The sequence below is a fragment of the Oncorhynchus gorbuscha genome, unplaced genomic scaffold, assembly GCF_021184085.1.
Source record: "Oncorhynchus gorbuscha isolate QuinsamMale2020 ecotype Even-year unplaced genomic scaffold, OgorEven_v1.0 Un_scaffold_34:::fragment_2:::debris, whole genome shotgun sequence".
NCBI classification, from domain to species: domain Eukaryota; kingdom Metazoa; phylum Chordata; class Actinopteri; order Salmoniformes; family Salmonidae; genus Oncorhynchus; species Oncorhynchus gorbuscha.
In genome coordinates, this window is record NW_025745195.1 from 65285 (window position 1) to 90208 (window position 24924).

Genomic DNA, 24924 nt, shown 5'->3' on the forward strand with positions numbered 1-24924 from the left:
CTTTACTTTCTGCTACTTTGAAAATAAGCAAGGAAAATACAGTGCCATTGAATTCAATTGACCTTTAACGTGCGTTCTCAAACTGTGGGGTGGGGGGGGGGCAGACCTCTGCTAGGGAGGAGCATAGCTCCCTCTCTCCCTATATTTGGACAAAGGATGAACCTCGTGAGGTTTTCACTAGATGGAGCGGAGAGAAGAGGAATGACATCAGTGTGTCTTGAGTCAGAGGCAGGACTTGCATAACCTGGTTGTCGTCTGGTCAGCTATTACATTCCACAAGGAGTGTTAGCTAAGAGGACTGGTACCCAGACTAAACATTGGGTTGTCTTTGCTTTCTATCATGTCAAACACTAAGCGTCTATCTTTGTTACGTTCAATAAACCACTGAAATGGCACCTGTTGACAACGCCTTTTTATTTGATGTGGCATCCTATACATCTCTACTTCTATAACCTTATGTTTGGATGGTTGTTTTAGATGTACACCCATAGTTTTATTCTGGTCTTTGACGATCCAAATGGTAATATGTTTCAACATTACTAACAGAAAGAGGAGAGAACTTAACCAGCCAGCTTGGCTGCCATTTCGCTGAACTGCTCCAGTTGATTGTTCCTCTAGATCTCCAGAGGGGGGGCAGCATTACACTGTCATTGGTACAAATCCTAACAGATGGGCTGTACTAAAAACAATGGCTCCCTTTCGATTTTCTTCATTAATAATACAGCTATATGAAAGCAATATGGTCATTTAGAATTCGTACCAAATAGTACCCCATCACCTATATAGAGCACTACTTTTGACCAGGACCCATAAGAGCCCTGGTCAAAAGTAGGGCACTATATAGGTGATAGTAATCTGTCTGAAATGGCACACTGACTAATGACCCTTGGTTGTGAATTAGACTACGTATACAACTTAAGCACTGAAACTACAATATGAACAGGCCTATTTTATCTGCCCCTCTGTAAATTGCCTATAAATAATTGTTAACTTAGTTAAGCAAGTAAGACTGACTGTACTTAAATACAATGGCCACAGTCAAAATAAACTGGAGACTAGAGGAAACAGACCAAGCCCATTGAATAGATGGTGGATGTAAAGGGCATTGTAGCCTACTGATAAATTCATTTAACAGGCTTTACTGTGTACGAAAACTGTTGATTTACATCTTTACAAAGAGGGGAAGGTAGAAGTGCTTTAAATGCCCTGCATTTCAAAGGAAAATCACTGCATAATACAGCTGGATGAAGACAATGATTTGGCGGGACTCATAAATTTGTAATCTTGCAGAAACCTCTAAGAAACGTTACAGTGCCTTCAGGAAGTATTCACACCCCTTGGCTTGGACATTTAGGGCAAGATTTGAAAATGGCTGTCTATCAAATGGCTGTCTATCAAATGGCTGTCTATCAATGATCAACAACCAACTTAACAGAGCTTGAAGAATGTAAAAATAGTCAACTAAGTAATAAACTACTTGGTTATGCACACACCATTAGCAAAATGAGGATCTGTTTAATGGTTGTATATTTAGTTACATTACATTGATTGCAAAAGTATGTCATTAGAAACAGCCAGGGGCGCAACTTTGGTTTTAGAAGTGGGGGGGGGGGGGACTTTTTATTCAGTCGGATAAACACCCTACCAGACTGCTCGGAGGCATCTGCATGGTCCTAAAGCACACCATTAACACATTTTGTATGACATTCCAGTGATTCAACTGGGGGGGGGGGGGGGGTAAAAATGCACCATACGCAGTGAAAGTTGCACCCCAAACAGCCAACATCAAATAAAACATTTAAGTCCTAGATGTTATATTGGAGGCTAACTTAGGTCACAAAGGTCAAGTACCACAGTCTGATAAGATGTACAGGCTAATAGAAAACATGTTTGCCATTGTTGATGAAAATCTTAAGGGTTGGATCAGTGCAGTAGTGCCCAGATATACATGTAGTTTGTTGCCAGATGTTCATAATACTTGGTTCCATGTTTATACTCTCCACTCACGCAATGACTATCTCTAGTCTGACTGACACTGGCCACTCCACCCCCCAAAAAAACTAACATTGTTCGCACAATCCCTTAACTCATCATTAAATTAACAATATTTCTAGGAAGTTTACTAACATTGCCCTCAGTCATTTCTGCTTCTGACATGACAAACATTTCTGCAATATAATCCAAAAGCTATGCAAAATAAATGATGCATTGGAAAATACATGGCAAAAGAAAAGAAATTCATTGAGTATTTTTGGAAGTAACCATTTCTGCTACAATATAAGTAACTCGTCTAGCTCCTCTCCTACTCTGGCCTTTAGAGTAATACCCTGAAACATCGGGATGATGGCTCACAGGTCAATTAAACCCTTTCCAGCAGTGGCTGCTGTTACCACCACTGCACCAGGAGGTCTGGCAGATGATATGGAGTAGATAAGGTTGGCCTCCCAGTGAAGAAAACAGTGGGATAACACCACCACATTACATTTGCCATGCCAAACTCAGCTTTCAAGCAATCGCATATTCATAAAGCCTGAAACAAAGTACATGGAAGTAACAGTTGTGACATGATCATACACATTATCTTGAATAAATTATTCTCAAATCAATAAAACAAATCTTTACGAGCCAAGAGATTTAATAACATATGATACTGGGGTTGCAGGTGGCCTAACGGTTAAGAGCATTGGGTCAGTAACCAAAAGGTCGCTGGTTTGAATCCCCGAGCCGACTAGGTAAAAAGAAATAAAGTCGATATGTCCTTTAGGAAGGCACTTAACACTAATTTCTCCTGTATTCACTCTGGATAAGAGCGTCTGCTAAATTACTTCAATTATACATGTCTGTGATGCCAGAGATTCAATTTAAGTCAGTAACCCCTGTTCAGACTCCTGATGGTTACCCCAAACATATTCAATTGAATATTATTAGCCAATTATTTGGCTGTAGTGGCACCACCCATTAATCCTATTGGGCCGTATCACTGAGGCCACGCTAAAGTGAGCTCAGCATCCAACGGGATTGAGGCAGGGCCAGGCTGGCCCACAGTCCTGAGCTGTGGTGGGGAGGAAACATGATAAAGAGAGCAGGAGCAGAGTCACTTCTTTGCTCCGTAGCCTTAGACATGGTTTTGTTGTTGGTGGTTGGTTGTAAAATGAGTATATTTGTTGGGTTTTGTCAGACACTGAAGTTGTTTATTTCTTATTTGTTTGACTGTAAGTCTCGTGGTTGTAGTTTGTCAGACGTTGTAGTCCGGAGCTTTGCCCTGCGGCTGCCTCAGTCTGATCTGTAGTGTCATGAAGGCCCCTACAGTCACATGGAAGAGGATCTGCCACACGTTCCTCAGTTCATAAAGGTACATGTTGGACAGACAGATCAGGGCGAAGGCCAGGAACGACTTACTGTTCCTCCACACAGAGAAGTACGCGAACAGGGAACACTGAAGAGAGGGAGAGAAAGGGAGAGATGGAGTGAGAGACCGACACCGGGAAGCAGAGAAGAGTCAACTTCTGTGAGAACAATAGAGATACTTCATTGTATTGAAAATCCCTTGCAGGAGACCAATCTTTCTTTGCTTTCAAACTATGTCCAATATTTGACCTTGACTCAAGGATGCCCCAATTATTTAGTGCAAGCTTAAATCAACTACCAGCAATATAATGACAAGCCCTATTCTGCAACATAAATGTAATGCATATTATTTGCACTTTTCAATGTACAATTATGTGTAAACTGTAGCTAGACTCAGACGAACACTAACAACCCCCTCTGTACAGATGCAAAGTGCAAGGTTGTTTTTAATTTATTTAACTAGGCAAGTCAGTTAAGAACAAATTCTTATTTACAATGACTGCCTACCCCGGCCAAACCCTAACGACCTTGTGCCAATTGTGCACCACCCTATGGGACTTCCAATCACGGCCGGTTGTGATACAGCCTGGAATCAAACCAGAGTCTGTAGTGACTCCTCTAGCACTGAGAAGCAATGGCTTAGACCACTGCGTCACTCGGGAGCCGCACCTCACTCATCAGTGACTGCCAGAAGGAGACAAGACAGCTCTTGCGCGCTATGACTTACCTGATACAGACAGGCTGCTGTGCCCAGGAAAAAGGCAATCACGTAATTAAAGTCTTCGTCGTCGTTCTGCCGGCAAACCAACGGGGGATGAAGACAAGGGAGAGAAGAAAAGATAGCGAGGTCAATGTACAGCAGTAGGTAGGATTGAAACAAGGCTTGGTGAAACTGGTACGACAAGAAAGCCAACAAAAGCATTGGACAAAAACAGCCTCTGAAAAGCAATAATAAGCATACCCACTAAGATAAATACAGGTATTACAAACTGTTCATATGAAAAGGCTTGGATTAGCTACAGGGGGTCACTTTGGACTTTCCTACTGAATTAAATAGAGTAATGTATCCATCGCTCTGGCATTACCTGTATGGTGCTCTCTATAGCATGAACCCCTCGGAGTAGATTGAGGCCTCCACAGAGGATGCTCAGCACACAGGAGACGATGCCAGGTAGAGTCACAGGATCAAGCTGTTGGCTGGGAGCTGGGCAGAGAAGGGAACTGTTAAGAGCCAGCAGAAATGACCTGGCCAATGAGCAATATACACATTAAGAGACTATATAGACTGAGATAAACAGCTACGTTGTGATTCTGAAGGACATCACAATACAGACTCCGTGCCAGAGGCTGCCTTGACCTAAAAGGTAGGGTACAAAGTAATATCTTGCAGCTAAATTCTTAGAAATGTGATGAATAGCTACAGAGCAGGATTAGGTTCAGGGTATAGACATGGTCAACCACTGCACTATACCATCATGTGCAATCTTAGAATTCTCCTAACATTTGAAGAGAAACCAGTGACTAAATCCCAAAATAACATTTTGATGATCATCCCTTCACATTGAGTGACAGGAAAGTGAATATGAATGCAGAGGTTCACAGAGGAGCTGTGGTGACCCAGGGCACAATCATTTAGCTGGGATTATTGAGGTGTGAAGGTACCAACAGAGAGGTGGTGGGCCGGTCACTAATGGAGGGGCCACACACACACACACACACACACACACACACACACACCAAGGCGTCCTTCAAAGAACTGACCCTATAGGGCTTTCAAGTGATTAACTTTGGTTCTGTTCCAAACATGTTCCCAACCAAGCTGTCCATGAGGTATGGAATGGATGGAAGCCATTTTCAACATGTGCCAACGTGACAGAAGGAGATGTCTACAGTAAAGGCTTAGATGAACAGGAAAAGGGAGGATTAGAATGAGGTGGATGGAATGCAAATCAATTTGTCATTCAGTACACAGTGAAGTGATCATGTTAGAGCTTAAGTAAAGAGCCTTACACGTTTACTGTGTGTGAAAACACAAAAGGCAGGTAGGCACACCTCAATGTGCATAAACTAGCGTATGAGTTTGTCAACGTATGGCTGAATGTGAAAGACTAAGCTATGTAATAGACAACTAAACTGTAACTACAGTTGCAGGCACTAAAAGAAATATGTTTGTTAAAACCCTGTAGAGAAGTACAGGTTGATGAGAAAATATCATAACCTAACTAAAGCGTCTTAGGGTTAGGCCCCTTTTTTCTCAATTTCCACCTGAACGACGTGTCCAAAGTAAACTGCCTGTTGCTCAGGCCCCGAAGCCAGGATATGCATATAATTGGTACCATTGGAAAGAAAACAAAATAGAATGTAGGAGGAGAACACAATAGATATGTTAGGAGAATATCCAAAGAAAAACCCAACCAGAATTTTTGGGGGGGAGAGAGACCATGCTTTTACATTTGCAAGTATAAGGGCATACTCAATTCTAGCTCCCAGGATGCAATTCCAATAGACTGCTGACACCCTGTGGAAGATATGTTCAAGGTTTCAGGCTTGTAACTTAAAGCGAATAAGAAATATCAGTTTTAGTACAGGGACAGAGTCTTGGAAATTTGTGTTTGCGCGCGCCATGAATAAAGGACGCATCTGCTAAAATCCAATTGAACATACCTGTTTCCGTAAGAAATATTATAGTTTGATTACATTTTAGGGTATCTGAGGAGTAGATAGACATTTATTTTAGACTTGTTGAAACAAAGTTTAGGGGTAGATTTTCGGATTCCTTTCTCTATGTTGAACGAGTGGATTACTCAAATCGTTGGTGCCAACTAAACATACTTTAACGACATGTTATAGCTGGGACCCTTTGGATGACAAATCAGAGGAAGATATTCAAAAGTGAATATTTAAAATTGCCATTTGTAAATTTAGGAAACCTGCGCCGGTGGAAAAATATTTTGATGTGGGGCTCCGTCCTCAAACAATCGCATGGCATGTTTAAGCTGTAATAGCTACGGTAAATCGGACAGTGCTGTTAGATTAACAAGAATTAAGCTTTAAACCAATATAAGACTTGTATGTACCTAAATGTTTAATATACATAATACATCATTTTTATGATTATTTATTTTAACTGACCACCCTCCAGTTTCACCGGAAGTTGTCCCGCTGGTGGGACCCCTAGCCCTAAGAAGTTTTCCCACCAGCTTGTGTGTGTGTGTCTGTGTGGGGTACCTACTTATGCCCTTGTACTTGGAGGGGGTGTGGTATGAGAAGCCGTTGATGGATCCTAGGTCCTCAGGGGACAGCTGGTAGGGCGGTCGAAGTTTGATCTCTGTTTGCATGTCGGCCAGGTTGATCTTAGTGGACAGAGAGCGGGGGCTGTTGAAGCGCTGCTTCGTCTTCTGGATGAAGTTGTCTGGAAGAGGCCGCAACACAAGTATGAAGGGTGTGAGAATAGAGAAATCTATCATGAAAATACAACCTAGGAATTGTATGTTCCTGCGGGTACAGTATAAACATGCTCTAAAATGTTTGGGCGTGATAGTGCGTTAGTTTCCTGAGACCACCCATACGCAAAAATAGTAAGTGTCTGCTAAATGGAATATAATATATTTTAGAAAGCGTCAAACCAGGGAAACCTAGCCTGGTCCCAGATCTGTTTGTGCAGTCTAGTCTTGTCAACACTACAGTCAAGGTCACGCCAGGAGTAGGCAGAAAAGCACGAACAGCTCTGGGACCAGGCTAAGGGAAACCCTGTGCTTCTAAAGTAAGACAATGCATGGGTTTGTTGGGAAAACAAGAGGAGAGACTCACCCAACTCGATGAAGGAGTATGGCCTCACAGCGCTATTAACACGCTTGGCGTCGTACGTGACGATGAACTCCCTTTGCAGCTCATCCAGGAAACAGAAGGCCAGGACATTGGGGTAGGTCTCTGTACATACCATCAGATAACCCACACCCAGAGAGCAGGTGAAACTGAAACAGACACACAGAGTGAGCAGGAATACAGTGGAATATTATTTCCTGCAATTACAATGCTGAACAGTGGGAAGCACAGAGAGTTCAGTAGTATTCATAAACAAAACCATGAGATGTCCCTGCATGTTATTCAGGATCAAAATTATATTTGGAGATGTAACAAAACAACTGGCATTATTATAGCTATGCAAGAATACCAAAGAAATACCATTTAAGATATTACACAAAAAAGGAACCTCGCCAGAGGTGTTTCCAACCAATCCATCGAAAATAATTCACAGAAATGTTAACAGGTGGCTTGAAGGCTGGTTAGCAGTGTGCTAAGAGATGCCAGGATCAGTCGCTCTTAATTTCTTTACAGAAAGATTAAAACAAGCATTAAATGGGGAGGGGGAACAGCTAGCTCACTCTCTTTTCCCTCTGCTTATGAAGTATGGGTGCTGAATTATGGTCATTTGGAGAGTGCCAGGGAGGGAGGGACAAAAATCATAGCATCCACTCAACTGGAGCTCAGCAGAGCCCCTCGAAGGGCCAATACATCAGAGTTAAGCATTGCTCAAAAGGAGCTTTAAATCAGATTACCCAGTGACTTAACTGCTGTCTGACATGTCCTCAGTCTCTTTCCTTCACAGTGAGGCCGATGTTGGGCCTTGATTAAAGGACCTCATGATAACAAATGAGGCTTCAGACTGTAGAGTGGATGGCCAACCAACGCTGCTCCTAGAGGGAGCATCTCATTCAAGCCAATATCTGCTGTCTAATGGTGGTTTCAAGACAACTGGGAACTCTTGGTGGGGGGGGTTCAAATTGTGCAGTCATCGATCTTCAGGTCGGAAAGTAAGATTTCTAGGATGATTCCAGAGTTTCCAACTCGGAATCCCTTGTTGGGTGACCATTCAAAATGATGTCTTAGTCGGTGCTAAAAATGGTTGGAGGACAGCGCTTTTGAGCACGGCATTAATGTGAACAGATGGATTTTGTAATGCCGCAGTTGCGTTTCTTAAAACAGTTTGGTCAATTACAATTGTCGGGCTGTCACAAAACTCATATTAGGGGAATTGGAGCATTTCAGGAAAGAGCTTTAATAGATATTCACAAAACAAGGAAAAGTGCACTTTGTTGTGACATCAGCAATAGGACAGAATCAAGGTGACCGTTTCTGACACATCGGCAGTCATGACCACAGAAAAATTCCACACTACCGTTGAGTCACGGTAATCTCCTTTTATGCACTCTGGACATGTGTTGGTTGGGGTCTCTAAAGTGATGACTCATACAAAACGCCCGTATGCATATTAGAGCCTATACATACACCTAGGCTTATGAGCTCAAGTCTGCAAAACAAACAAAAAAACTACTACAATTCTGATTGTGTGAGGCCTCCCGAGTTGCACAGTGGTCTAAGGCACTGCATCGCAGTTGCTAGCTGTGCCACAAGAGATCCTGGTTTGAGTCCAGGCTCATGGGGCGGCACACAATTGGCCCAGCGTTGTCTGGGTTAGGGGAGGGTTTGGCTGGCAGAGATGTCCTTGTCCCATCACGCTCTAGTGACTGTGGCGGGTGCATACACACTGATACGGTCGCCAGGTATACGGTTTTTCCGCCAACACATTGGTGCGGCTGGCTTCCGGGTTAAGCGGGCAGTGTCAAGAAGCAGTGCGGTTTGGTCATGTTTCGGAGGACGCATGGCTCTCGACCTTCGCCTCTCCTTATGGGAGTCGCAGTGATGAGACAAGACATTTGGATATCACAAAATTGGGGAGAAAAAGGGGTATAAAGTTATAATTATGCCTACATAGCCTACTACATATTACACCTGGCAATTTTTTTTTTTACTGATTTAAGATGTCTTTGGTACATAATTGGTCTAGCCTACACTAAACAACTTAACACATTTTAGTAATCGGCTTTGAACGTGGACTGTTATTATGCATACTGGATGGACTGGTTACCTTATGCTACACTCCAAAATGTCTCAAATCAAATCAAATTTTATTGTCACATACACATGGTTAGCAGATGTTAATGCGAGTGTAGCGAAATGCTTGTGCTTCTAGTTCCGACAATGCAGTGATAACCAACAAGTAATCTAACTAACAATTCCAAAACTACTGTCTTATACACAGTGTAAGGGGATAAGGAACATGTACATAAGGATATATGAATGAGTGATGGTACAGAGCAGCATACAGTAGATGGTATCGAGTACAGTATATACATATGAGATGAGTATGTAGACAAAGTAAACAAAGTGGCATAGTTAAAGTGGCTAGTGATACATGTGTTACATAAGGATGCAGTCGATGTTGTAGAGTACAGTATATACATATGTATATGAGATGAATAATGTAGGGTAAGTAACATTATATAAGGTAGCATTGTTTAAAGTGGCTAGTGATATATTTACATCATTTCCCATCAATTCCCATTATTAAAATGGCTGGAGTTGGGTCAGTGTCAATGACAGTGTGTTGGCAGCAGCCACTCAATGTTAGTTGTGGCTATTTAACAGTCTGATGGCCTTGAGATAGAAGCTGTTTTTCAGTCTCTCGGTCCCAGCTTTGATGCACCTGTACTGACCTCGCCTTCTGGATGATAGCGGGGTGAACAGGCAGTGGTTCGGGTGGTTGATGTCCTTGATGATCTTTATGGCCTTCCTGTAACAACGGGTGGTGTAGGTGTCCTGGAGGGCAGGTAGTTTGCCCCGGTGATGCGTTGTGCAGTCCTCACTACCCTCTGGAGAGCCTTACGGTTGAGGGCGGAGCAGTTGCCGTACCAGGCGGTGATACAGCCCGCCAGGATGCTCTCGATTGTGCATCTGTAGAAGTTTGTGAGTGCTTTTGGTGACAAGCCGAATTTCTTCAGCCTCCTGAGGTTGAATAGGCGCTGCTGCGCTTCTTCACGACGCTGTCAGTGTGAGTGGACCAATTCAGTTTGTCTGTGATGTGTATGCCGAGGAACTTAAAACTAGCTACCCTCTCCACTACTGTTCCATCGATGTGGATAGGGGGTGTTCCCTCTGCTGTTTCCTGAAGTCCACAATCATCTCCTTAGTTTTGTTGACGTTGAGTGTGAGGTTATTTTCCTGACACCACACTCCAAGGGCCCTCACCTCCTCCCTGTAGGCCGTCTCGTCGTTGTTGGTAATCAAGCCTACCACTGTTGTGTCGTCCGCAAACTTGATGATTGAGTTGGAGGCGTGCGTGGCCACGCAGTCGTGGGTGAACAGGGAGTACAGGAGAGGGCTCAGAACGCACCCTTGTGGGGCCCCGTGTTGAGGATCAGCGGGGAGGAGATGTTGTTGCCTACCCTCACCACCTGGGGGCGGCCCGTCAGGAAGTCCAGTACCCAGTTGCACAGGGCGGGGTCGAGACCCAGGGTCTCGAGCTTGATGACGAGCTTGGAGGGTACTATGGTGTTGAATGCCGAGCTGTAGTCGATGAACAGCATTCTCACATAGGTATTCCTCTTGTCCAGGTGGGTTAGGGCAGTGTGCAGTGTGGTTGAGATTGCATCGTCTGTGGACCTATTTGGGCGGTAAGCAAATTGGAGTGGGTCTAGGGTGTCAGGTAGGGTGGAGGTGATATGGTCCTTGACTAGTCTCTCAAAGCACTTCATGATGACGGAAGTGAGTGCTACGGGCGGTAGTCGTTTAGCTCAGTTACCTTAGCTTTCTTGGGAACAGGAACAATGGTGGCCCTCTTGAAGCATGTCGGAACAGCAGACTGGTATAGGGATTGATTGAATATGTCCGTAAACACACCGGCCAGCTGGTCTGCGCATGCTCGGAGGGCGCGGCTGGGGATGCCGTCTGGGCCTGCAGCCTTGCGTGGGTTAACACGTTTAAATGTCTTAATCACCTCGGCTGCAGTGAAGGAGAGACTGCATGTTTCCGTTGCAGGCCGTGTCAGTGGCACTGTATTGTCCTCAAAGCGGGCAAAAAAGTTAGTCTGCCTGGGAGCAAGACATCCTGGTCCGTGACTGGGCTGGATTTCATCTTGTAGTCCGTGATTGACTGTAGACCCTGCCACATGCCTCTTGTGTCTGAGCCATTGAATTGAGATTCCACTTTGTCTCTGTACTGACGCTTAGCTTGTTTGATAGCCTTACGGAGGGAATAGCTGCACTGTTTGTATTCAGTCATGTTGCCAGACACCTTGCCCTGATTAAAAGCAGTGGTTCGCGCTTTCAGTTTCACGCGAATGCTGCCATCAATCCACGGTTTCTGGTTAGGGAATGTTTTTATCGTTGCTATGGGAACGACATCTTCGACGCACGTTCTTATGAACTCGCACACCGAATCAGCGTATTCGTCAATATTCCCATCTGACGCAATACGAAACATGTCCCAGTCCACGTGATGGAAGCAGTCTTGGAGTGTAGAGTCAGCTTGGTCTGACCAGCGTTGGACAGACCTCAGCGTGGGAGCCTCTTGTTTTAGCTTCTGCCTGTAGGCAGGGATCAGCAAAATGGAGTCGTGGTCAGCTTTTCCGAAAGGGGGGCGGGGCAGGGCCTTATATGCGTCGCGGAAGTTAGAGTAACAGTGATCCAAGGTTTTACCACCCCTGGTTGCGCAATCGATATGCTGATAAAATTTAGGGAGTCTTGTTTTCAGATTGGCTTTGTTAAAATCCCCAGCTACAATGAATGCAGCCTCCGGATAAATGTTTTCCAGTTTGCAAAGAGTTAAATAAAGTTCGTTCAGAGCCATCGATGTGTCTGCTTGGGGGGGGATATATACGGCTGTGATTATAATCGAAGAGAATTCTCTTGGAAGATAATGCGGTCTACATTTGATTGTGAGGAATTCTAAATCAGGTGAACAGAAGGATTTGAGTTCCTGTATGTTTCCTTCATCACACCATGTCCCGTTAGTCATGAGGCATACGCCCCTCCACTCTTCTTACCAGAGAGATGTTTGTTTCTGTCGGCGCGATGCGTGGAGAAACCCGTTGGCTGTACCGCCCTGGATAGCGTTTTCCCAGTAAGCCATGTCTCCGTAAAGCAGAGAACGTTGCAGTCTCTGATATCCCTCTGGAATGCCACCCTTGCTCGGATTTCATCAACCTTGTTGTCGAGAGACTGGACATTGGCAAGAAGAATACTGGGAAGTGGTGCGCGATGTGCCCTTTTTCGGAGTCTGACCAGAACACCGCCGCGTTTCCCTCTTTTTCGGAGTCGTTTCCTTGGGTCGCTGCATGCGATCCATTCCGTTGTCCTGTTTGTAAGGCAGAACACAGGATCCGCGTCGCGGAAAACATATTCTTGGTCGTACTGATGGTGAGTTGACGCTGATCTTATATTCAGTAGTTCTTCTCGACTGTATGTAATGAAACCTAAGATGACCTGGGGTACTAATGTAAGAAATAACACGTAAAAAAACAAAAAACTGCATAGTTTCCTAGGGAACGCAAAGCGAGGCGGCCATCTCAGTCGGCGCCGGAAGTCTATCCACGAGTCTGTGAGAGAACATATAGCCATTGGCAATGCTGTTGGTTCATTGATTGCGCAGGGCAGTTACCCTACAAATCATAGTGAATTTCTATTTGATTGTGAATAGTCTTAATAGGGCACTTAATATTTTCATTATTAAATTGGGTGACATTACCTTTAGCTAGAGAATCTCACCACCATGCATTTCCATCTCTTCCTCTATTCCTTTCTCCAGCGCGCAGAGGGGCTGTCAACAGTTTAGTGAAATATGTTTCGGTGCAGATGTCACTATAAATGAAGCATTGGGTAGCTGTAGGAACAGGGTTGGAGAGTCCATGGCATACAGAGTTTGTGTGAAATATCACTGGATTCCAGACTGGATTTGGAGTGCTTGCAGCTCTTTCAATCAAATGGCAGGCACACATTCTTATTGTTCTAGTCCAGCTGTTCTAGTCCAGCTGTTCTAGTCTAGCTGCATATTCTTGTTGTTTGGCTACACGCTCATCTCGTCTTTCCCTGTGCTCTAACTCATTTATGTTCCTCCAATCTCTCCTCACGTTCACTTTCCTTTTCCTTGTGCTCAAGTTCTAATTTCTGTTCCTCCAACCTTAATTTCTAACTCCCTCAGCTGCACGTCTCCGGGATGTACTCTACCACCAGTAGTACCCATTTCATCATCATCTCCAGATGAATTTCCTCCTCCACCAAAGCAGTACCGATCAACTGCCTACTGCTTTTAGATTGCCAGATACCAGTCTGATATAATGCTTTGCAATGTTGAGCGGATTAGCCTTCATAAATGTATCTAGCATCTCACATGTAGGGATTATTACAAATGCTTTCAACTTAAGAGTCCGTGGCCGGAGGCTCCCGGGTGGCACAGTGGTTAAGGGCGCTGTACTGCAGCGCCAGCTGTGCCACCAGAGACTCTGGGTTCGCGCCCAGGCTCTGTCCTAACCAACTGCGACCGGGAAGTCCTCGGGGAGAAGCACAATTGGCCTCGTCTCATCGCGCACCAGCGAATTCTGTGGCGGGCCGGGCGCAGTGCGCGCTAATCAAGGTTCCCAGGTGCACGGTGTTTCCTCCGACACATTGGTGCGGCTGGCTTCCGGGTTGGATGCATGCTGTGTTGAGAAGCAGTGTGGCTTGGTTGGGTTGTGTATCGGAGGACGCATGACTTTCGACCTTCGTCTCTCCTGAGCCCGTACGGGAGTTGTAGCGATGAGACAAAAGATAGTAGCTACTAACAATTGGATACCACGAAATTGGGGAGAACAAGGGGGTAAATTTTAATAAATAATAATTACTTCTTTATTTTTATTAAAAGAGTTCATGGCCCTTTTTACATTTTTTATTAGCCTGCATGTCTATACAACTTTCAAATGATTCCACCAATCTTACAAGGTCAGTGACAAACTACCACAAAAGTGTATTTTGAACACTCAAATATTTGGACACAACAGACCTTCAGAGTAGGTGACTAGAGTGACTTCCATACTCATGGGAAACAAAATCCTGGACGAGACCCAATTTTGTTAAATTCCCCAGGAAGACCCCCCCCCCAAAAAGAAATGTTGCTCAAACTAAGTCCACTGAAAGTTACATAGCAACAACAACTGGGACCTAAAAGACACGCACCATGAACCCCCACTAATAATATATAATAATAATAATATAATAATAATATATGCCACAGACGCTTTTACAAAGCGACTTACAGTCATGTGTGAATGGGTGGTCCCGGGGATAAAACCCACTACCCTGGCGTTACAAGCGCCATGCTCTACCAACTGAGCTACACAGGACCCCAAAATTTGCCTAAGAAGCAAACCAAAATAAAAACCCACCAAACAGACAGGAAACATTCCAAAAAGGTGACAAAACAAAAGCAGATAAAGGTTTGTTTGTTAGAAATAAAAATAGGGATAGCCAACTAAAGGTGTTAAGCCCCAGCATCTATCAAGACAACTAGAGCACTGGGCCAGCCCCTCATAAATAGCACCAAGGCCAGCACAGGTGAAACACCTGACCACTAATGAGATGGCAACCAGCACAGGTGTAACACATACTGACTAACGAGGTCACCAATCGGTGCAGTCTATGTGCTAACAAGCTACACGTACTCAAGTCCAACCTCAAAACATAAATGGAAAAACCATAACCACTCTTTATGATTATGATTAAGTTAAATTATACTTAGCATGTTAGCAGATAGCACAATGACTCAAAAGTCTATGGGTAACGCTAGTTAGCAACTGGCCTAGGACTAGTTAGCAAAACCTCCTGAAGTATCCCATTAAGTGTGACTTGCAACTTACTTGATATTGTACTGTCCAGCCCTCAGAGTGCATCGGTCAGGGAACTGGCTGAGTTTCTTAGACAGTGCTTTGACTTGCTTCTTGGTTTCCTGAAGGCCTTTGTCCTGCTCGTAGTCTGTGGAGGCAGACAGGGGTAGACCGTCCACCACCCGCACCACAGAGGCAAATAAGACCATTGACATCATACAGCTGGCTAGCTCTACACACTCACTGGAAACCTAAAAGAAAAAGATGGAACATGTTCATAGAGCATGATATTTGTGAATTCAATAGCATTCTGATAAAATAGGCCTAGTTTAACAGAATTGCCAGCATATTAATATTACCATAGCTATATCCAATTCACATTATTTTGGGTAGCCTTGTGTCACACTAGAATAAATCATAATAAATGGGACAACTGAAGTTAGTGCAGGACTAATCTTTGTCTGCCATGGTTCGGTACCTTGGGTAGCAGTTTTTCAAAGTGCTAATAGCTTGCCCTTGGTCATGAATCTCAGTTCCATTACACTGCAGTCAATGGAAGAAGGCGTCTTCTGTATGGGGGAGATTTGTTAAACTCGTGCATTTTCAATGTTTACTAAAATAAAACTTATACAATGAATAACCTGAGACTCATTGGACTTGGCTCATTTTTCTGTGAAGAACATGCAAAATAACACCTTACATATGTGGTTTCGAAGGTAATAAAAGTGCGCATGTAGGTAAAAACAAGTAAAAATTAAACAAAAAGGTTTGCTGTGTGCCGTCACCCGTCTTCCTCCCTGGGCCAGCTGTTCCAACATAAACGACAAGATCCTGTCTCTTGCTTTTCTCGCACTCTTTACCAGTTGTAGTGTGAGAAACTACACAACGTCTTGACGGGAGCCTGTACAATGTTATTACGATACATTGTTAAAAAAAAAGTAATAAGAAAATGCAGTATTTTCCCACACTAACCCAGCCAGGTGCAAATTGAGAGGCTTTGCGTGTGTGGCTCCTTAACACAATGAATCAGTATGGCAAAAATCTCTGCTCAGAGAGCCTTAGAAATCATTTATTGCACACAGAGAAACTAGCATGGAAGGAGCATCTTCCACTTTGGAAGATGAAGAATTTTCAGAATATGAGGATCATGTTTGTCAATTCAGAATCTGACAGGGAGTTGGAAGAAGAGGATGAGATTGACCATCAGCCAGCCCCAGGACCAGCCCGTCAGCAGCCAGCCCGTCAGCAGGGGGATAAACATGTTTGTAAAACATTTTTTCCCAAGGAATGACCCACCCTTCATGGCTGCCAATGTGATACGGATGCAACCAGGGCCAACACGGATGGCGGTTACTCATGTGCAGGACATAAAATCGTCTTTGAACTGTTCATGCCAGACACAATCCAAAAAAATCTTTCTTGACTGCACTAATTTGGAGGGAAGGTGTGTTTTTGGAGAGAGATGGAAGGAAATGGACCAAACTCATGTACTTGCATACTTTGGGGTTCTTGTCCTTGCTGGCGTTTTCAGATCCAATGGGAAATCCACAGAATCCCTGTGGGATGCAGACACTGGCAGAGATCTTTTCAGTGCAACAACGCCTCTGGGAAAACTTCCACATTATTTCCAGGATTAATAGTCTTCAATAACCGAGACACCAGACCAGCTAGGCAGCAAAGACAAGCTAGCTGCAATCAGGTCCGTGTGGGACAAGTGGATGGTTGCGTCCCACATGGCCACTAGCCAGGGAAAATGCAGAGCGCCAAATTCAAATACATTTCTATAAAAATCTAACACATGCAAGATAGCAAATTAAAGCTACACTCGTTGTGAATCCAGCCAACATGTCAGATTTCAAAAATGCTTTTCGGCAAAAGCACAAGATGCGGTTATCTGATGGCACGACACAAAAGGCAGAAATAATATATAAATCATGTCTTACCTTTGAGGAGCTTCTTTTGTTGGCACTCCTATATGTCCCATAAATATCACAAATGGTCCTTTTGTTCGATTAATTCCGTTGATATAGCCAAAATGTCAATTTATTTGGTGTGTTTGATCCAGAAAAACACTGCTTCCAAATTACGCAACGTCGCTAAAAAATCTCAAAAGTTAACTGTAAAACTTGGCCAAAACATTTCAAACTACTTTTGTAATACAACTTTAGGTAATTCTAAACGTATATAAAAATAGATCAAATTGAAGACAGGATGATCTGTGTTCAATACAGAAGCAAAACAAACTGAGGCTTCTAGTAGCAAGACTTTTCTGGTTACGCACCTCTTATCAAAAAAGGTACACATGAAGTGATGTTCGTTCTGAGCTATGGTACTTCATTACACAAAGCAAAAACCTCAACCAATTTCTACAAACTGGTGACAGCCAGTGGAAGCGGTAGAAACTGCAGGAAATTCTGGATTCCCCATGAAAACATATTGACGAGACAACATCTAAATGGTTTGTCCTTGGGGTTTTGCCTGCTAAATAAGTTCTGTTATACACAGACATGACTCAAACAGTTTTAGAAAATTCAGCGTGTTTTCTATCCAATACTAATATGCATATATTAGGATCTGGGACAGAGGAGGAGGCAGTTCAGTTTGGGAACGCTATTTATCCAAAAGTGAAAATGCTGCCCCCTACCCCAAACAGGTTAACCTGTTTTATAACACTGGTCCCAATGTTACTGTTGATGAGCAGCATATGCCATTTAGGGGCCGCTGCCCCTTCAGGCAGTACATACCACAAAATATGGAATCATGATCTGGGATGCCTGTGATGCTGCATCATCATATGTGTGGAACTTGCAAGTGTATACAGGAAAGCCAGATGGAGGAGCCCCTGAGAAGAACCAAGGGATGCGGGTTGTCCTGGACGTGACACAGGGACTCCGTGGGCACAACATCACATGCGATAACTATTTTTTTACTTCGCACATGCTGGGACAGGAGCTCCTCAAGAGGAAGCTGACGATGGTAAGAACAGTACAAAAAAAAAACAAGCCAGCGCTCCCACTGTTGAATACACAGAAGAGGCCTACCAATTCCTCCAAATTTGAGTTCATGGCAGACACATCCATAGTGTCCTATGTGCCTAAGAAAGGCAAAAATGTGGTACTCATGAGTACGCTGCATAGGGATGGGAGAATCTGTGGGCAGGAGTGTCAAAAACTAGAAATCATAATAGATTACAATTCCACAAAAGGGGTGGACAATTTAGGCAAGCTTGTTACTGGCTATAGCTGCAAAAGAAGAACCCTACGCTGGATAATCATCAACATCTTGGACATCTCGGCATACAACACGTTCGTCATCTGGATGGCGTTGAACCCAGATTGGAACAGAGAGAAGCTCCAGAGGAGACGGCTCTTTTTCGAGAAACTGGGCAAGGCAATGGTAAGACCTCAAATCCAGAGGCTGCAACATATTCCAAGGACCCCAGCTTCTGCAGCCATCATGAGTAGCATCCAGGAGGAGGATGCCGGTGCCCCATCCAATCGAACCAACAACTCCAATACCAGAAGTAAGTGCGAGTGATGTTGTTGCACGTGTGTGCCTGACTCTCCTTCCATTGCCTGCTGTAACTATATATCCAAGTGAGATATAAGTCAAATTCCTGAACTAAGTTCTCATCATTTTAGATTGCAGCCGGTAACAACAAGAAATGCTGCGATGTGTGTGGATCCATGAACGACAGGAAGACAAAATTCAGCAAAAAAAGTTACGTCCTCTAGAGGTCGACCGATTATGATTTTTCAACGCCGATACCGATTAATCGGACAATTTTAAAAAATGTATTTGTAATAATGACAATTACAACAATAATGAATGAACACTTATTTTAAATTAATATATTAATAAAATCCATTTAGACTCAAATAAATAATGAAACATTTTCAATTTGGTTTAAATAATGCAAAAATAGTGTTGGAGAAGAAAGTAAAAGTGCAATATGTGCCATGTAAGAAAGCTAACGTTTCAGCTCCTTGCTCAGAACATGAGAACATATGAAAGCTGGTGGTTCCTTTTAACATGAGTCTTCAATATTCCCAGGTAAGAAGTTTTAGGTTGTAGTTACTATAGGACTATTTCCCTCTATACCATTTGTATTTCATTAACCTTTCATTAACCTATTTCATTAACTATTGGATGTTCTTATAGGCAGTGTATACTGCCAGTGTAGCTTGCAGAGCAGGGGGAACAACTACTAGAAGGCTTAGAGCGAGTGACGTTTGAAACACTATTAGCGCACGCTAACTAGCTAGCCATTTCACTTCGGTTACACTAGCCTTATCTCGGGAGTTGATAGGCTTGAAGTCATAAACAGCGCAATGCTTGACGAACAACGAAGAGCTGCTGGCAAAAACGCACAAAAGTGCTGTTTGAATGAATGTTTACGCGCCTGCTTCTGCCTACCACCGCTCAGTCCGATACTTAGATACCTGTATGCAACGCAGGACACGCTAGATAATATCTAGTAATATCAACAACCATGTGTAGTTAACAAGTGATTATGATTTTTTTTTATAAGATTCGTTTAATGCTAGCTAGCAACTTACCTTGGCTTACTGCATTCATGTAACAGGCAGTCTTAACGTTCTTTGCTTCACGGACACATGGCTCACTCGAGACAGGCTACCAGAGTCGGTACAGCCGGAAAAGCTGACCACGAATCCATTTTGTTGCTCCCAGCCTACAGACAGAAACAAGAAGCTCCCGCGCTCAGGTCTGTTCAACGCTGGTCCGACCAATCTGATTCCACACTTCAATCACATGGATTGGGATATGCTCTGCTTTGCGTCCAACAACATTGACGAATACGCTGATTCGGTGAGCGAGTTCATTAGAAAGTGCATTGACAATGTTGTACCCATAGCAACGATTAAAACATTCCCAAACCAGAAACTGTGGATTGGTGGCAGCATTCGGGTTAAACTGAAAGCGCAAACCACTGCTTTTAACCTGGGCAAGGTGACCGGAAACATGACCGAATACAAACAGTGTAGCTATTCCCTCCGCAAGGCAAACAAACAAAAGCGTCAGTATAGAGACAAAGTAGTCGCAAATCAACGGCTCAGACACAAGAGGCATGTGGCAGGGTCTACAGTCAATCACGGATTACAAAAAGAAAACCAGCCCCGTCGTGAGACCAGGATGTCTTGCTCCCAGACAGACTAAATAACTTCTTTGAGGACAATACAGTGCCACTGACACGGCCCACAACCAAAAGCTGCGGACTCTCCTTCACTGCAGCCGACGTGAGTAAAACCCACGCAAGGCTGCAGGCCAAGACGGCATCCCCAGCCGCGTCCTTCAGGAAACAGCAGAGAGAGCACCCCCATATCCACATCGACGGGACAGTAGTGGAGAGGGTAGTAAGTTAAGTTCCTCGGCATACACATCATGGACAAACTGAAGTGGTCCACTCACACAGACAGCGTCGTGAAGAACCTCAGGAGGCTGAAGAAATTTGGCTTGTCACCAAAATCATTCACAAACTTCTACAGATGCACAAGCCAGAGCATCCCGTCGGGCTAGATCACCGCCTGGTACGGCAACTGCTCCGCCCACAACCGTAAGGCTCTCCAGAGGGTAGTGAGGTCTGCACAACGCATCACCGGGGGGGCAAACTACCTGCCCTCCAGGACACCTACACCACCTGATGTCACAGGAAGGCCATAAAGATCATCAAGGACAACAACCACCCGAGCCACTGCCTGTTCACCCCACTATCATCCAGAGGGCGAGGTCATTACAGGTGCATCAAAGAAGTGACCGAGAGACTGAAAAACAGCTTCTATCTCAAGGCTATCAGACTGTTACACAGCCACCACTAACATTGAGTGGCTGCTACCAACACACTGACTCAACTTCAGCCACTTTAATAAATGGAAATTGATGGAAAAAAATATCACTAGCCACTTTAAACAATGCTACTTAATATGTCTACATACCCTACATTACTCATCTCATATGTATATAGTGTACTCAATACCATCTACTGCATCTTGCCTATGCCGTTCTGTACCATCACTCATTCATTTATCTTTATGTACATGTTCTTTATCCCTTTACACTTGTGTGTATAAGTTTGTAGTTGTGGAATTGTTAGGTTAGCTTACTCGTTGGTCATTACTGCATTGTCGGAACTAGAAGCACAAGCATTTCGCTACCCTCGCATTAACATCTGCTAACCATGTATATGTGACAAATAAAATGTGTATATATACACAGTGTGTGCAAATGAGGTAGGATAAGGGAGGTAAGGCAATAAATGGGCCATAGTGGCAATTTTTTTAAAATAGCAATTAAAACACTGGAGTGATAGATGTGCAAGTAGATATACTGGGATATAAAGGAGCAAAATAAATAAATAACAGTACGGGGATGAGGTAGTTGGATGGGCTATGTACAGGTGCAGTAATCTGTGAGCTGCTCTGATAGCTGATGCTTAAAGATAGTGAGGGGGTTAGGAGTCTCCGGCGATTTTTGCAGTTAATTCCAGTCACTGGCAGCAGAGAACTGGAAGGAAAGGCAGCCAAACTAGGAATTGGCTTTGGGGGTGACCAGTGAAATATACCTGCTGGGGTGCGTACTACGGGTGGGTGCTGCTATGGTGACCAGTGAGCTGAGAAGTCTTTTCTCGGTAAAGCTATGCCTTATAGATGACCTGGAGCCAGTGGGTTTGGCGACAAATATGAAGCGAGGGCCAGCCAACAAGAGCATTGGGAGTAGTCGGTAGCAGTGGGGAGTAGTATACGGGGCTTTGGTGACAAAACAGATTGCACTGTGATAGACTGCATCCAATTTGCTGGGTAGAGCGTTGGAGGCTATTTTGTAAATTACGTCACCAAAGTCAGGGATTGGTAGGATAGTCAGTTTTACGAGGGTGTTTGGCAGCATGAGTGAAGGAGGCTTTGTTGCGAAATAGGAAGCCGATTCTAGTTATCATTTTGGACTGGAGATGCTTAATGTGAGTCTGGAAGTAGAGTTTATAGTCTAACCAGACACCTATGTATTTGTAGTTGTCCAAATATTCTATGACAGAACCGTCCAGAGTATTGATGCTGCACGGCAGGCAGGTGCGGGCAGCGATCGGTTGAAGAGCATGCATTTAGTTTTACTTGCATTTAAGAGCAGTTGGAGGCCACGGAAGGAGAGTTCGTCTGGAGGTTAGTTAACACAGTGTCCAAAGAAGGGCCAGAAGTATACAGAATGGTGTCGTCTGCGTAGAGGTGGATCAGAGAATCACCAGCAGCAAGAGCGACATCATTGATGTATACAGAGAAGAGAGTCTGAGAAGTAGTTGGTGAACCAGGCAAGGCAGTAATTTAAGAAACCAAGGCTGCTGAGACTGCCAATAAGAATGTTGTGATTGACAGAGTTGAAAGCCTTGGCCAGGTCGATGAATACAGCTTCACAGTATTGTCTCTTAACGATGGCGGTTACGATATCCTAAAGGACCTTGAGCGTGGCTGAGGTCAACCCATAACGAGCTCGGAAACCAGATTGCATAGCGGAGAAGGTACAGTGGGATTCGAAATGGTCGGTGATCTGTTCATTAACTTGGCTTTCGAAGACTTTAGAAAGTCAGGGTAGGATAGATATATGTCTGTAACAGTTTGGGTCTGGAGTGTCTCCCCCTTGGAAGAGAGGGATGACTGTGGCAGCTTTCCCATCTTAGGGGATCTCAGAAGATCTGAGAGGTTGAACAGGCTAGTAATAGGGGTTGCAACAATTTCGGCAGATCATTTTAGAAAGAGAGGATCCATATGGTCTAGCCCGGCTGATTTGTAGGGGTCCAGATTTTGCAGCTCTTTCAGAACATTAACTATCTGGATTTGGGTGAAGGATAAATGGGGGAGGCTTGGGCAAGTTGCAGTGAGGGGTGCAGGGCTGTTTTCGGGATAGGGGTAGCCAGGTGGAAAGCATGGCCAGCCGTAGAAAAATGCTTATTGAAATACTCAATTATCGTGGATTTATCGGTGGTGACAGTGTTTCCTAGCCTCAGTGTAGTGGGCAGCTGGGAGGAGGTGCTCTTATTCTCCATGGACTTTGCAGTGTCCCAGAACGTTTTGGAGTTTGTGCTATAGGATGAAAATTTCAGTTTGAAAAAGCTAGCCTTTGCTTTCCTAACTGCCTGTGTATTTTGGTTCCTGACTTCCCTGAAAAGTATCATATCGCAGGGGCTATTCGATGCTAATGCAGTACACCAAAGGATGTTTTATGCTGGTCAAGGGCAGTCAGGTCTGGAGTGGACCATGGGCTATATCTGTCCCTGGTTCTACATTTTTTGAAAGGGCCATGCTTATTAAAGATGGTGAGGAAAACACTTTAAGAACAATCAGGCATCCTCTACTGACTGAATGAGGTCAATATCCTTCCAGGACACCCGGGCCAGGTCGTTTAGAAAGGCCTACTCGCTGAAGTGTTTTAGGGAGCGTTTGACAGTGATGAGGGGTGGTCGTTTGACCGCAATTGTTTATGGTTCATTGAACAAGCATGGGAAACCGTGTTTAAACCCTTTACAATGAAGATCTGTGAAGTTATTTGGATTTTTAAAAATGATCTTTGACAGACAGGGTCTTTCAGCAACACAGACGCTCGTTGGCGCGCGCGAGCAGTGTGGGTGCAATAATTGAATAACACGGAATTCTACATTTATTTTGCGACGCTCAGCACGCGACGTGTCAGGTCTGGTCAGCCTGTTAGACCGCTGCGCCACCCGGGAGCGGTTTTGGAAGCGTACGGACCGGACCACCTTACCTTTCATATCAGCTATAAATAATTTTCAAAAAACAAAGAGGTTCATTTAAATTGATACACACCTAACGTTACATATGGTTAAGGAGTAACTGTAGGCTTCAAGAGTACAGATTGGGATACTTCATACGCCTCGCGAAAAATGTGCCCTCTCCAAGCCCCTGGATAGTAAGCGAACTGGCTACATTTGTCTTGAGTGAGCCTGCATTTGTCTCTCCATTGTTTACCAGGATATGGTACATGCATAAGCGATTGATAGCTCAGAAACACTGAACTAAAGCTAGCTAGGTTGATCAGCAGAATGCTGGCCAAATCATTTGTCGATGATGGTGCAAAATGTGATAGCAAGTTAGCAAACATCACTAGCTAGTTATCTTAACGTTACATTTAATAGTAGGACTACTCAGTTATTAAATGGGAATGCATAGCCACCTTTATCCAGGTCGCATAATATCAATTTAAAAAAGGGCCACCTTTTTTAGCTAGCTACTCTCCTTTTGCTCTCTCCTAGTACTGTAAGTTAGCAAGCTACTGCACTCTAGCTAACATTAACTAGCTGTCAAGAGCAAAACTAACATGTCTTTCCAAACATAGAACATTAATTGTTATTTTGTGAGCTAACCTGAACAGATGAGTGTGTTAATGCAACACTCACCGCAAAGTAGTTTATTTCTTGTAATGTAACATCACCGGGCACCGTTTTTATTTGCCTACAATCTGTTGTGGCGCAAACGTACACGCAGGACAGATGCCGCGTTCGATTTTAGTCGGAACTAGGAAGTTCCGTATTGCTATCTGGATAGGTGTACACGTGCCGCGTGTAACCAGTTAGCAAGTTGGATATTTCGAGTTCCGACGGGGACATGAATGCGTTAAGAAACTCGCATGTAAAAGTGTTTGACGGAACGGCTCGCTATGCATTATGGGTAGTGCCAACGTGATGCGTGCGCAGGTTGACATTTATTGGGATGAGTCTGGTCTTGGAGGATGCACTGAGAGAATTCCGCTAGATTGTCCAGCTGAAAATCCGGCTTTATTGTAAACATATGAAAACAAGTGTATTTGTCTTAAAATTAAGGTTATACACTCAGGTTAGCAGTGTGTTTAGTGGTTTAAAA

General features: G+C 44.0%; 1 protein-coding gene across 4 annotated transcripts; it reads right to left on the bottom strand.

The window, feature by feature from the left end:
• Window positions 1-397: 397 nt before the first annotated feature.
• LOC124017843 (vesicle-trafficking protein SEC22a-like) lies at window positions 398-24602 on the bottom strand. Of its 4 annotated transcripts, none has more exons than XM_046333073.1 (8): window positions 24462-24581; window positions 15522-15612; window positions 15077-15294; window positions 7159-7322; window positions 6581-6760; window positions 4434-4552; window positions 4076-4141; window positions 398-3436 (listed from the first exon to the last, which is right to left on the bottom strand). In XM_046333073.1, exons 3-8 carry the CDS (start codon window positions 15259-15261, stop codon window positions 3236-3238), a joined length of 915 nt encoding a protein of 304 aa, XP_046189029.1. In that variant the 5' UTR covers window positions 15262-15294; window positions 15522-15612; window positions 24462-24581; the 3' UTR covers window positions 398-3235. The 4 variants fall into 4 exon arrangements, with proteins under 4 accessions (XP_046189029.1, XP_046189033.1, XP_046189030.1 ...); XM_046333077.1 differs by having other exon boundaries at window positions 24429-24507; XM_046333074.1 differs by lacking the exon at window positions 15522-15612 and having other exon boundaries at window positions 24462-24602.
• Window positions 24603-24924: the final 322 nt, after the last annotated feature.

What these genes read in the sequence shown, in the direction of transcription:
- LOC124017843 (XM_046333074.1), bottom strand. Translation starts at nt 15,261, where the DNA reads ATGATGTCAATGGTCTTATTTGCCTCTGTGGTGCGGGTGGTGGACGGT. An exon ending in GCTGGACAGTACAATATCAA is followed by an intron (nt 7,323 to 15,076) that starts GTAAGTTGCAAG and finishes TGTCTGTTTCAG; the next exon opens with TTTCACCTGCTCTCTGGGTG. An exon ending in CTCCAAGTACAAGGGCATAA is followed by an intron (nt 4,553 to 6,580) that starts GTAGGTACCCCA and finishes TTCTCTGCCCAG; the next exon opens with CTCCCAGCCAACAGCTTGAT.